The sequence below is a fragment of the Podarcis raffonei genome, chromosome 4 (genome assembly GCF_027172205.1).
Source record: "Podarcis raffonei isolate rPodRaf1 chromosome 4, rPodRaf1.pri, whole genome shotgun sequence".
Taxonomy (NCBI): Eukaryota; Metazoa; Chordata; class Lepidosauria; order Squamata; family Lacertidae; genus Podarcis; species Podarcis raffonei.
This window is the reverse complement of record NC_070605.1, coordinates 11,434,147-11,447,571: the sequence shown is the minus strand read 5'-3', so window position 1 is coordinate 11,447,571 and position 13,425 is coordinate 11,434,147. Positions and strand designations below refer to the sequence as shown.

The 13,425-nt window shown below is 47.1% G+C and overlaps 1 protein-coding gene across 1 annotated transcript in view; it reads left to right on the top strand.

The window, feature by feature from the left end:
• Positions 1-2,856: 2,856 nt before the first annotated feature.
• The window catches only part of INTS4 (integrator complex subunit 4), a 36,293-nt gene continuing 25,724 nt past the window's right edge, over positions 2,857-13,425 (top strand). The window contains exons 1-6 of the mRNA XM_053385159.1: positions 2,857-2,991; positions 5,472-5,669; positions 5,935-6,052; positions 7,077-7,183; positions 8,597-8,782; positions 10,495-10,545. Of these exons, the coding sequence (XP_053241134.1) occupies positions 2,935-2,991; positions 5,472-5,669; positions 5,935-6,052; positions 7,077-7,183; positions 8,597-8,782; positions 10,495-10,545 (717 nt within the window). The 5' untranslated portion in view covers positions 2,857-2,934. The remainder of the gene's footprint in view (positions 2,992-5,471; positions 5,670-5,934; positions 6,053-7,076; positions 7,184-8,596; positions 8,783-10,494; positions 10,546-13,425) is intronic.

The following is a 13,425-nucleotide window of genomic DNA, read 5'->3' as shown; positions in this document are numbered from 1 at the left end:
GAAGGTGAAGTCCCGTTGCATGATTGTGTAATTCCTCTTGCACAGTGCTGGTTACACCCAATAGCTCTAATTCGTATCGTGAAACCTTTATTGGCATCACATACAACATCCAAAACAAATAGCTCTAATTAAATGTGAAGCCTTCTGTGCTGGACACTGAGCAAGATCTTTTTCCTGCTCACCTGGTGTCACATTTAATTTGGGTCCAAGTTTGAGCCACTCTGCAAGTTACAGTGGTACCTCAGGTTACATACGCTTCAGGTTACAGACTCCGCTAACCCAGAAATAGTACCTCGGGTTAAGAACTTTGCTTCAAGGATGAGAACAGAAATCACGTGGTGGCAGCGTGGTGGCAGCAGGAAGCCCCATTCGCTAAAGTAGTACCTCAGGTTAAGAACAGTTTCAGGTTAAGAACGGACCTCTGGAACAAATTAAGAACTTAACCCGAGGTACCACTGTATATAGAATTATGGGATAGTGAAAGAAGACAGAGATTATCATTGCAGACAGGTGGAGGTGCATTTTTCAGTGCTTCAACACATTTTAAAAACACACACAACTTTCTGCATGTTGAAGACTAGCACATCAGGGAGATGCCTGTTCTCAATTTCCCTCTGCCATACCTTTGTTTTCTGCATGTGGGGTCCTTTTTATGCGAAGAACTGTAAAAGGGAGTCCTTTGAGCACCCCACAATTGCCTTATGTTGGCTCCCATAGCTTCAACTCGGGGGTCACAAGAAAGAGACTTCAGTCAACAGATAGAAGCAAAACAGCAGCCAGTAGGCCTGATCTTTATTGTTGCAACAAGACTTCCCACTAACACATAGACGAAGCAGCCAGAAGCCCTGAACAATGGTTACATCAGTATTTTAAAGTTTCCCAAAGTTTCCCATAATACATCCTCAAGACATCATAACAGTGGTGCCCCGCAAGACGAATGCCTCGCAAGACGGAAAACCCGCTAGACGAAAGGGTTTTCCGTTTCTGAGTTGCTTCGCAAAACGAATTTCCCTATGGGCTTGCTTCGCAAGACGAAAACGTCTTGCGTGTCTTGCGATTTCCCCCCCGCTTCCCCCCCTTTTCTAAGCCGCTAAGCCGCTAATAGCCTTTTAGCAGCTTAGCCGCTAAGCCTTTAATAGCCGCTAAGCCGCTAATCCGCTAATAGGGTTGCTTCGCAAGACGAAAAAAACGCTAGACGAAGAGAATCGCGGAACGGATTCTTTTCGTCTTGCGAGGCACCACTGTATACTGTATGTCACAGGGAGGACATGGGTGGTGCTGTGGTCTAAATCACTGAGCCTCTGGAGCTTGCTGATCAGAAAATCGATGGTTTGAATCCCCGCGACGGGGTGAGCTCCTGTTGCTCTGTCCCAGCTTCTACCAACCTAGCAGTTCAAAAGCACATCAAAATGCAAGTAGATAAATAGGTACCGCTCCGGCGGGAAGGTAAACAGCATTTCTGTGCGCTGCTCTGGTTCGCCAGAAGGAGCTTAGTCATGCTGGCCAGATGACCCAGAAGCTGTACTAGAAATTATCTAGACACTGTCTCTCTCACACACAGTATGAAGTGATACAGTCCAGTATTCATTCACTTTAGTTTACTTCTTTATTCTAATTTAAGTCATTTCAGGCGCTGGATTCAAATCCTAACACCCTGACCTTAAATGCCACTCTAAATTGGGGGGGGGAGGGACTAGAAAGCACCACATGCTAGGAAACTAAAATAATATAAAATATAGAGGCAAAACCTCAAAATGAGACTGAAAAAAAGTTTTATAAAATGGTAAAATGCTGTTATCAGAAGCCCTGGAGAGATTTTTCTCTGGAGGGGAAGAAACCCCCCAGCTCTCTTGTGTTGCTGAAGAATGCTTTTACCAAAACATGCTGGCATTTCAGAATTGCATTTTTTTCTATTTTATAAAAGTAATTTGTTAATGTTCTCCCTCCACTCAGGTCCTGCTTACAGGCCTCTAGTTAGGCCACCGTGAGAACAGGATGCTGGTCTGACTTGATGAAGGAAAACCCAGCCAGATGGGCAGGGTATAAATAATAAAATTATTATTATTTTATTTTATTTTTTATTACCATCACCATCATTATTAGGCAGGGGCCGTTCTGATGTTCTTATTTCTGCCTCCCTTTAAAAATTTGATCCCTTAAGTAGCAGGATCTAAAAGAAAGAAAGAAAGCAAATAAACAAATCAGTGCCTTTGAGCATGTGCAGAGCGCCCTCACATCACAACCACCTCCATTTCTACCCACGCATAAGGCAGTACAGGATTCCAGGAAAGGCTGGCCCCGCCCCTCTCCGTCTGCCCCGCCCCTTTTTGCTGCTTCCGAGCCTACAGTCTTGTTGCCCAACAAGGGGCTACAGTCTCAAGTGACATTTTATTTATAGAGACTTCCGGGTCCTCATCGCATGCATTAAATCCTTTGCGGGGCAAGAGTGGTGGCTGTTAAATAGGAGCCACCAAATATATTTTAAAAAAATAACCAGGTATCCCGAAGGAGCTTAGAGCGCTGCCTGAAACAGCCAAGCAATTGAAGGTTTCTTTGCAAATGATTTTCCAATAATCATGCCCTTCGCCTTAAAAGGTGTGGGCTTTTGGGCAGAGGCAGATTAATTGAGACGTTCACATCTTTCCTTGGTGCAACGGCCCTTGCGAGCTTTCAAGGCGCCGCAACCTTCTCCGGCTTTTCTCGAATTCTTAACATGGATATATAAGAATATTGCCCATTTACTTCTTCCCCTCTTCGCCTCCGCACGCGGAGGAGTCGGATGGCTGCGATTGGAAGCCCGAAGTAGAAGGGCGGAAGGCTTAAGAACCTCGTCTCTTTGACTTATACTCGGCGCGGGAGGGAGGGAAGGAAAAGGGAGAGGACGGTGGCCGGCGGGGCTCAGCCGGCGCCGGAAAGCGAAATATCAAGACCGTCATGGCGGCGCACCTGAAGAAACGGGTGTACGAAGAGTTCAGCAAAGTGGTCGTCCAGGTAACCGGCGAGGCCTTGGAAGTGGGGTGGGGAGGGGAGGGAAGGGGGATAGGGCGAAACCTGTAGAGCTTCTTCGTCTCCCATCCACGGCAAGGGCAATGTCGCACAGTGGTTAGAGTGGCGGGCTTAGGGTCCTGGGTTCAAATCCTCCCACTCGAAGCTCACTGGGTGTGACCTCGGTGCGGGGGGGGGGGAGGTAGCTGCTCTCGCCTCTCATCCTGACCCTACCTCACAGGGTTATTGTAAGGATTAAACTATAGCCTCTTAGAAGTGGGAGGGATATTTTCAGTGCATTTATTTTTCCTCTGGGCCTTAATGTTTCAACGGGGAGCCTGTTGCTTGTTTGGTTGTAAGTCGATTTGGGTTACCCTAGGAAGGATGAAAAGTGGCTAGTAAATTCATAATGATAATGATGATGATAGAATTTATTCATTTCTGTCACAGACAAGTTCCAGCTCACACACAATATCAGGGAAGTCATAAAACATGATAAGGATACATTTGAATTTACAATTGGGTATAACAGGGGCAATACAGATATAAGGTAAAGGTACCCCTGCCCGTACGGGCCAGTCTTGCCAGACTCTAGGGTTGTGCGCTCATCTCACTCTAGAGGCCGGGAGCCAGCGCTGTCCGCAGACATTTCTGGCCAGCGTGACGAAGCTGCATCTGGCGAGCCAGCGCAGCTCACGGAAACGCCGTTTACCTTCCCGCTGGTAAGCGGTCCCTATTTATCTACTTGCACCCGGGGGTGCTTTCGAACTGCTAGGTTGGCAGGCGCTGGGACCGAACGACGGGAGCGCACCCCGCCGCGGGGATTCGTACTGCCGACCTTTCGATCGGCAAGCCCTAGGCGCTGAGGTTTTACCCACAGCGCCACCCGTGTCCCAATACAGATATAGCAGCAGTTAAAAATATATAAACTAAATCTTAATCACTAAAATATACAGTGGTATCTCGGGTTACAGACGCTTCAGGTTACATATGCTTCAGTTTACAGACTCCGCTAACCCAGAAATAGTACCTCGGGTTAAGAACTTTGCTTCAGGATGAGAACAGCAAAGTTCACAGCAGCAGCAGGAGGCCCCTTTAGCTAAAGTGGTACCTCAGGTTAAGAACAGTTTCGGGTTAAGAATGGACTTGCAGAACGAATTAAGTTCTTAACTTGAGATACCACTGTAACCCAAAATTGTCATTTAAGGCCTTAGTCATTATGGTAGCACAGCTTGTTCCCTAAGTTTTATGGCAGTTGCACAGAATTTGGCCTAATAATAATAATTAAATGAGGCTGATAGAGAACTGTGCATGCCACTTGGAGCTTCTTGGAGGAGAAAGGCGAGGCATAAATGCAGTAAATAAATAATGTTAAGGGGCAACGATTGAGAAGCTAATATGCAGAGAGAGGCACTCTGGGTAGGTTGCAGGTTCATTACGCTTGCTTACAATTTGCCAGCTGATTTCTTGGCGGGAGTTGTGTGTTGAGCAGAAAACCTGCAGGCAAAATGATGCATTTCTGGTAATCGCCTCTGTCTGCATGTTGGGAAAGCTTCGTCTGTTGGATTTCTGCCTGGCGAATGATTTGAGAGCTCAGAAGCTGCTCATTAAGAAGTGAAATCGGATTCCTCCTCCAAGTCTTGGAATATGACGCTTTAACATTTGGCATTCAGGGATTTTTTTAAACCTCTTGTTTTGAGAGCTACCTTTGAAAGGCAGCATCTCTTCTCTGTGGCAGCTCCCCATTCCCCAATTTATTTCATGTTCTTCCCAGAGGGGCTTACCTGATGCCAGCCTTGTCATTGTATCAGTAGCAGGCAAAGGTAGGGTTAGTGAAAAGTGAAAATTCAGACAGATGTATTGTATTTTTATCGTAACCCACATTGGGACTTTCTTAGTGGGCAGCAAAGTACATATCTAAAGAATATAAACCTTTTCCACAGTTCCCCCAATTTGGTGAGCTCCTAAAGGCTCCTAGGATGTTGTAGACAAGTGAAATAGCGTGAAGCTATAATAACAGCAGGGATGTGGGTGGCGCTGTGGGTTAAACCACAGAGCCTAGGGCTTGTAGATCTGAAGGTCGGCGGTTCAAATCCCCGAAATGGGGTGAGCTCCCGTTGCTCGGTCCCTGCTCCTGCCAACCTAGCAGTTTGAAAGCATGTCAAAGTGCAAGTAGATAAATAGGTACCACTCCGGCGGGAAGGTAAACAGCGTTTCCGTGTGCTGCTGTGGTTTGCCAGAAGCGGCTTAGTCATGCTGGCCACATGACCCGGAAGCTGTACGCCGGCTCCCTCGGCCAATCAAGCAAGATGAGCGCCGCAACCCCTGAGTCGGCTAAGACTGGGCCTAATGGTCAAGGGTCCCTTTACCTTTATAATAACAGCAATAAGGAAGTTACTCTGGAACAACTTGTGGAGAACAAGTTAATACTGCCGCTCTTATTTGTTTGTGTGTGAATGCAGCCTAACACAGCGTTCGTATTTCAGCAACAGCAGCATGAGGAAATTTCAGCGAAGAAACTCCGACTGACCAAACCAAGTAAGTCGGCTGCACTCCATGTGGATCTGTGCAAGGCAACTTCACCAGCGGATGCTTTGCAGTACCTCCTTCAGTTTGCTCGGAAGCCAGTGGAAGCCGAAAGTGTGGAAGGAGTGGTCAGAATCTTGCTGGAGCATTATTACAAGGTAGGGCCAAGTGGCGGTATCTCACGGTATCGCAAGGTGTCTTGGGAGCAAAAATCAGTCAATTTATTGGGATTTTAAGAACGAAAATTAAATGGTAAGTAGTTGAAATTTGGGGGTATTGTTTGCTACTGCACAGGTGACAGTGGTTGAGGAGGACCATATTGAAAGTCTACTTTTATGTAAATTCTGTGATGGATACTGCGCACCCAGATAGAGTTGGTTTGTGAAGGCTTTAGTCCTCCTTTTTCTCTTATTGTCATCCTAGGAGAACGATCCTTCTGTGAGGTTGAAGGTTGCTTCCTTGCTGGGTTTGCTGACAAAGACTCCAGGCTTTTCTCCTGACTGCATTCTGGACGATGCCGTCAACACACTCCAAAATGAGAGTAGGTGATATTTTCCAAACGGAGTATAGTGAGGTGTACAAATCCTTCCAGTTTTCACTTTGTTGGGGGTGACGGTTGTTGTACGTGCACACTGCTTTCATATCGTTGCATGAAACTGCTTTAGATTGAGTCACATTATAGGTATCTGCCTAGACTAGGGATAACCGTTGGTTATGACCTCACCACATTAATTGGACAACCTTCCAACCTCTCCACCCAGGGATGGGGAGAGTTTTAGACAAAAGCATTTGGAGGGCACCTCATTGATTAGCCCTGAATCTTGTTTGAAAAATGGTTTGGTTTGCACATCATTACCAAGGTTTAGTGTGAATGTGTGAGAATGCGGGCTTCAGGAGAGGAGATTGCAGATGCCGGACTGCTCCCTAGTCCTGCTGCTACTGTGCTGAGCTAAGTCATGGCTTGGCATAGTGTTTGGCTGAACCTGGGCTCGTGGTTTAGCTCTCTCCAGGCTTGCAGCAAGCTTGCAACCAAGGTTTGCCCTGTCACTTATAAAACTGACCGACCGGTACAGAAAAGTGGCAGGACTTACAATCATACCTCAGGTTGCGAACGCTGTGGGTTGTGCGTTTTCGGGTTACGGACCGTGCCGAACCCGGAAGTATTGGAACGAGTTACTTCCGGGTTTCGGTGCATGCGCAGAAGCGCTGAATTGCATCACGTGCAGACGCAGCGCTGCGGGTTGCGAATGTGCCTCCCGCATGGATCACGTTCGCAACCTGAGGTATGACTGTACCGTAAAAAGTGTACAAACCAGAATCACAGGCATTTCTCCTTTTGGCAGAGCAGATGGAAAGACTAGAAGACCGGTCTTCGTATTAATAAAAAGCCTGTGCGATATTTCAGAATGGTGTTTGGAAATTCAAGTGAAGAGTTAAAATGATTAAAGCAAATGGTTACCTGCTTAGATTCAGCGTAGTTGCTGGGCCATGTGCCTCCAGACCCAGGACATGAGTGAATGCAAGATGAAATAATGACTTTCTTTTTTTTAACTGTTGTTTTTAAGAGTCCCACCAAGTTCTTGCTCAGCTGCTGGATACCTTGCTGGTGATTGGAAAGAAGCTCCAAGAAAGCCCTGCGGTGAGGATTCGCCTGGTGGATGTTGCCTGCAAGGTAATTTGAACTGTTAAATATGGAAATATTTTTAGGTGGAATGAAGCTTCCTTCAGCCTGAGAGCTGCATTTCCCTTTCGGGGGTGGTGAGCAGGCTAGAGGCAAAAGCTGCGCAGAACACTAGATGCAACTCTTACAGTTGGCTACATTCCAGCCAGGCAAAAGTCAGAGGCTCTACATAGCACCCACCCAACACCCCTTTCCGTCCATGCAACCAAGAGGCATTATTACAGTTCAAGGACACTTGTAGCCAGGCAAAAAATAGGGCCTAGAGCAATGTAGGGGAGGGAGCATGAATAGAGAGGGAAAAGTGGCTTGGGGAGAGTCTTTTTTTATTTTTTTAAATAATAATAATAGTTTTTTATTCATTTTCTTGCACAGCCATACAACCTCTGGCACCAAAAATGTTCCAAAGATAACAAAATCAAGTAAAGCCAACCTACAAACAATAAACCAGACGGTGTATATATAGATTCACAAGTCTGCATCGTTATTCTCCCGAGGATATGTCCCCTTTGAACAAATATAACTTAAACGTTGCATAATCCAGATATTTTTAAAGACTATTGGGACAGATTTAACAGTATTTTTTTTAATTGGTCTACATTATGAAATCTGCCAAAAATATATCTTTTTGCTCCCTACCACCAATAGAACATAACCTTTGTGTCAGTTATTCAGTTAATGTGCCATTTCACTATGCTTAACCCTTGTAAGATTTTTGTCAGTATATTGCTGCTGAGATTTATTTATTTTTTAATGTAAGACGTCCTGGTTTTCTGCTGGGTGTGTATGGAGACTTAATAAAGCCAATCCAGGTGGTTTTTTGACTCACCGCCCCCAATTATTGCTGAGATTTCGTTAAAAACCCTCTTTTCCAAATTTGGCAACATGCTTAAAATTCCACGGCTTATAAGACCCAGCGTCCCCAAGAGTGTTGAATCCCCAAACAAACCGGTCCATTTTAAAAAACGAAAAAACAAGAACTCAGTTGGGAGAAGTTTGGGCTAATCCAGGGGTCAGCAAGGCTTATCAGGCATGGGCTGGATCACTCCCACGGAGATCCTTTGTGGGCCGGGCCGGCGCACCACGACACTGGATATCGTGTCTGTGCATGTCTGCAGCACCGGAAATCGCTTCTGCACATGCCCAGACACCGAAAAACATGCCTGCGCAGAAGCGATTTTCGGCGTCTGGGCATGCGCAGAAACAATTTCCAGAGCTGCAGAAGAGAGTCCCTGCTCTGCGCCAGTTTAGTGCAGCACGCAGGGACTAATCAAGCGGGCGACTCAGTTCAGGGGCAGCTGATGGGCCAGTTAAGCGACCCTCATGGGCCGCTTCCGGCCCATGGGCCTTAGGTTGCCGACCTCTGGGCTAATCCGTTCATTCATTTACTTCTTCCTTATTCCTCAGCATCTGACTGATTCCTCCCACGGGGTAAGGACCAAGTGCCTCCTCCTGATTGGCTACCTTGGGACTGTGGAAAAAGGCACCTCGAAAGAGGTCGAAGGCCAGCCTCCCAAAGACGTCCAGAAGATCATCGGGGATCACTTCAGTGACCAGGATCCTCGGGTTAGAACTGCGGCTATAAAAGCAATGGTAAGGGTTGGGAGCGTTGAGTTCAGCTTCCCTTAAATCAAAATCCTCCCTGAGTGTGGGGTGCGCATTGGAGGCTAGCAGGTGTTTCTGGGGTGAATTTAGCCACCATGGGGACTGCGAGTGACCATCAGGCATAGCCATGGGATGGCAGGCGCCCCCCTTTGAAGAATTGGCCTGCCTTCCTGTCTCTTACTCCCTTTCTTGGGTAGCCTTCCATGAAAAGAAGCTGCTGACCAGGAAGTTGTCTGAGAGATTACCGTATTTTTTGCTCCATAAGACGCACTTTTCCTCTCCTAAAAAGTAAGGGGAAATGTGTGTGCGTCTTATGGAGCGAATGCAGGCGGGAGGCTCTGCTCAGCGCTCCCTTTAAAGAGCCGCATGGAGCGTGTGTGCAGCTCTTGGGGGCTTTTCCCCGAGGAGGGAGAAGGGCAGCCCACCAGTCCCTTCTCCCACCTCGCGGAAAAGCCCCCAAGACACACGCTCCACACAGCTCTTTAAAGGGAAGAAGAAGAAGAGAAGAGTTTGGATTTGATATCCCGCTTTATCACTACCCGAAGGAGTCTCAAAGCGGCTAACAATCTCCTTTCCCTTCCTCCCCCACAACAAACACTCTGTGAGGTGAGTGGGGCTGAGAGACTTCAGAGAAGTGTGACTGGCCCAAGGTCACCCAGCAGCTGCATGTGGAGGAGCGGGGAAGCGAACCCGGTTCCCCAGATTACGAGACTACTGCTCTTAACCACTACACCACACTGGGAGCGCAGCTCTTGGGGGCTTCTCCAGGATGTGGGAGAAGGGACTGATGGGCTGCCCTCTGTCCCTTCCCCCACCTCCCAGGAAAGCCAGCAAGAGCCTCTGCCAGGCTCTGCTCAGCACTCCCTTGTAAGGGTTCCCTTTCATCCCTCATCCCGCTTTGCTGGGAAGCCAGTGGAAGAGGTGCTGTGCAGCTATCGCTCTTGCTCTGCTGGCTTCTCAGCGAAGCAGGAGGAGGGATGGAATGGTTTAAAGCAAGAAAAGCAAGAGCCGCTTACATGCTCTGCGCAGAAATTTTTTCCCTTGCTTTCCCCCTCTAAAAACTAGGTGTGTCTTATGGAGCGAAAAATACGGTATAACAGGTGTCAGCAACCTGCGCCCCATGGACCACAAGCGGCACACAGGGGTCATTTTTTAAACGGCCCACAAGCTGCCCCCGAACCGAGCCGCTTGCTCGGCGAGTCCCTGCATGCTGCGCTAAACCGGCAGAGCAGGAACTCGCTTCTGCGGCGCCGGAAATCGCGTCTGCGCAGACGCGATCCAGCCCACGGAGCAATCTCCGCGGGAGTGAACCGGCCCAGGCAAGATAAACCTTGCTGACCCCTGGATTATAATATGAAATTGGTTCTCTTCGGGTGATAAGGAGAAGGTGTGGCCGAATCCTGGTGATGGAGTCCCAACTGCTCATCCAGTCATTTTAGGAAAGGAAGACCAAGCAGCAATCTTGCACATGTGGCCTGAGTTCGAGTGCCGCAGTGTTTAATGGGTCTTGTAAGGTTATCTCTGCAACTCAGTTTATTTTTTATCAGTCTCCAGTTCTGATACCCTTAATAGCTAAACTCCAGTAGCAAATCCTTTAAGGACCTGCCCCTCTTGTGATCTTTCCCACCCCTCCATTTTTTTAAAAAAAATATGTTTTGTTTTGGGTACTATAATCACATTTTTTTTGTTTTTTCTTACAGTTGCAGCTGCATGAAAGGGGATTAAAGTTGCAGCAAACCATTTATAGCCAGGTAATTACTGTGTTCTATGTGCTTAGTGATGGGCACTACCATTAAGCTGGGCTGTGGAGGATGGCTGTGTCACAAGTCTCGCTTCAGGATATTTTCGTTTCTTACATTTTTAAATTGTGGCCAATGTTGGGGCAAATTCCAGGGGCCCTGGAGGGCCCACTGCAATTGAAGTTAACTTCTTCTTCTTCTTCTTCTTCTTCTTCTTCTTCTTCTTCTTCTTCTTCTTCTTCTTCTTCTCCTTCTTCTCCTTCTCCTCCTTCTCCTTCTCCTTCTTCTCCTTCTCCTTCTCCTTCTCCTTCTCCTCCTTCTTCCTTTATTTTTAAACCATTCCCATTCTTTTAATAGCTCACCACTAAAAATCAGGAGTGACAAGCCTTCTGTCAGGACTGGTCGTTGTCCTCTTCAGATCACCACACAAACGCTTCTTGTTCTTTTATAACTTTTTATTGTGTATTAACAAAATAATCTTATAAACAGTTCTTAACTATTATTGCTCAGAGTCACTTCTTTCAGATACCTTCTGAGCTCTGCTTCTCCGTGACCAGCCACTGCTCTTTTTTCTAACCTCCTGGCTAGAGCTGGCCTGTATCTCCCCTCCTCGCAATCTGAGCTAGAACTTAACCCTTGCCTTTCCTGTGAACAGCCGGTCCCTCCCTGTTGTTCCTCTTGCTCCCTTCTATTAGATTCACTGCTCTCCTTCCCCCCTTGGGGAATGCTTTCTCCCTCTGATAAACTGAAAACTTCTAACTCTTCCCTGACACCTTCGGCCTGGGTGCCATGTGTGCTCCTCCAGGATTCTTATTTATTTATTTATTATTAATGTTGCAATACATATATGAAATCTTTACATATACATATACAATTATGATACTTATACATTATATTTGTAAATCCGCATTTTCACATTTCATTATGTACCAACATTTAAGGTAAAGGTAAAGGGACCCCTGGCCATTAGGCCCAGTTGTGGCCGACTCTGGGGTTGCGGCGCTCATCTGGCTTTATTGGCCGAGGGAGCCGGCGTACAGTTTCCGGGTCATGTGGCCAGCATGACTAAGCCGCTTCTGGCAAACCAGAGCAGCGCACGGAAACACTGTTTACCTTCCCGCTGGAGCGGTACCTATTTATCTACTTGAACTTTGACGTGCTTTCGAACTGCTAGGTTGGCAGGAGCAGGGACCGAGCAACGGGAGCTCACCCCATCGCGGGGATTCAAACTGCCGACCTTCTGATCGGCAAGTCCTAGGCTCTGTGGTTTAACCCACAGCGCCACCCGCATCCCCTCGTACCAACATTTATCCATTTCTTATTTCTTGCCCTGTGTCTTCCCTCCACCCTAATAATAATTAATAATAACTCCACCCTAATAATAATAACAAGGAAGCTCCTCCAGGATTCTTTATCCAGCGCTTGGGTATTAAAGCCGACTGCTGACCCTTTGCAAAAATTATGCAATCTGTGCTCTCTAATGACTGCATCAGATTTGCGATCCTCTCCCTGCCACCAAGCAGTGGGAAAAAATATTGTGAAATGCAGCGTCTGCTGGCTTAGAGCCAGTGTGGTGTAGTGGTTAAGAGCGGTAGTCACGTAATCTGGGGAACCGGGTTTGCGTCTCCGCTCCTCCACATGCAGCTGCTGGGTGACCTTGGGCCAGTCACACTTCTTTGAAGTCTCTCAGCCCCACTCACCTCACAGAGTGTTTGTTGTGGGGGAGGAAGGGAAAGGAGAATGCTAGGCGCTTTGAGACTCCTTAAAGGGAGTGAAAGGCCGGATATCAAATCCAAACTCCTCTTCTTCTTCTTGTTTGTTTTGAAACAGGAGAGCTCCTGGGTGTGAGCAAATTGATCATCTTGGGACATCAAGCCCAAAATAGCAAGCTAGCCAACATTATTACCCAGATGATGAAAAGTTTGTCTTCACCCTGGTGACAAAGAAGAATCTAAGTTTTAAGCAACGCAGGGGGTGGGGCAGCCATTAATAATGATCACTGCATGATCCTTCCATCCCTCTTTTCCTCCTCGGAGTTTAGCTCAGCATCTCTTACGTTTTTACTCCCAACAACCCTGTATGCAAGGCCCTGGCGTTATAATTTGGTTTAAAAGTACAGTGGTACCTTGGGTTACATACGCTTCAGGTTACATACGCTTCAGGTTACAGACTCCGCTAACCCAGAAATAGTCCCTCGGGTTAAGAACTTTGCTTCAGGATGAGAACACAAATCGCACAGCGGCAGCAAGAGGCCCCATTAGCTAAAGTGGTGCTTCAGGTTAAGAACAGTTTCAGGTTAAGAACGGACCTCTAGAACAAATTAAGTTCTTAACCTGAGGTACCACTCAGTGGTACCACTCAGTGGTACCTCGGGTTACATACGCTTCAGGTTACAGACTCCGCTAACCAAGAAATAGTGCTTCAGGTTAAGAACTTTGCTTCAGGATGAGGACAGAAATTGTGGCGCGGCGGCAGCAGGAGGCCCCATTAGCTAAAGTGGTTCTTCAGGTAAAGAACAGTTTCAGGTTAAGAACGGGCCTGTGGAACGAATTAAGTACTTAACCCGAGGTACCACTGGAAGCGGAAAAGATTTTAACCTCCTTTCCGACTTCCCACCCACAAAGCGAATGACCATTCTCCTTTTATGCTACTGAATTGCGTATGTGTGTAAAGATGCCATGGTCCCTAAAAGTGGCAGGACTCTCAAGAGCTTCCACGCTGAAGAGCGCCAAAATTGGTGGGGGGTTTTCCAGAGTAGCTTGTGGAGACTGAAAAAAATCCTGTACCGTCTTTAGGCTCCTAGTCCCTGCTATATTGGTTTGGAGTTGAATAGAGTACTTATTCACGCTAAAGGTAAAGGGACCTCTGACCATTAGGTCCAGTCACGGACAA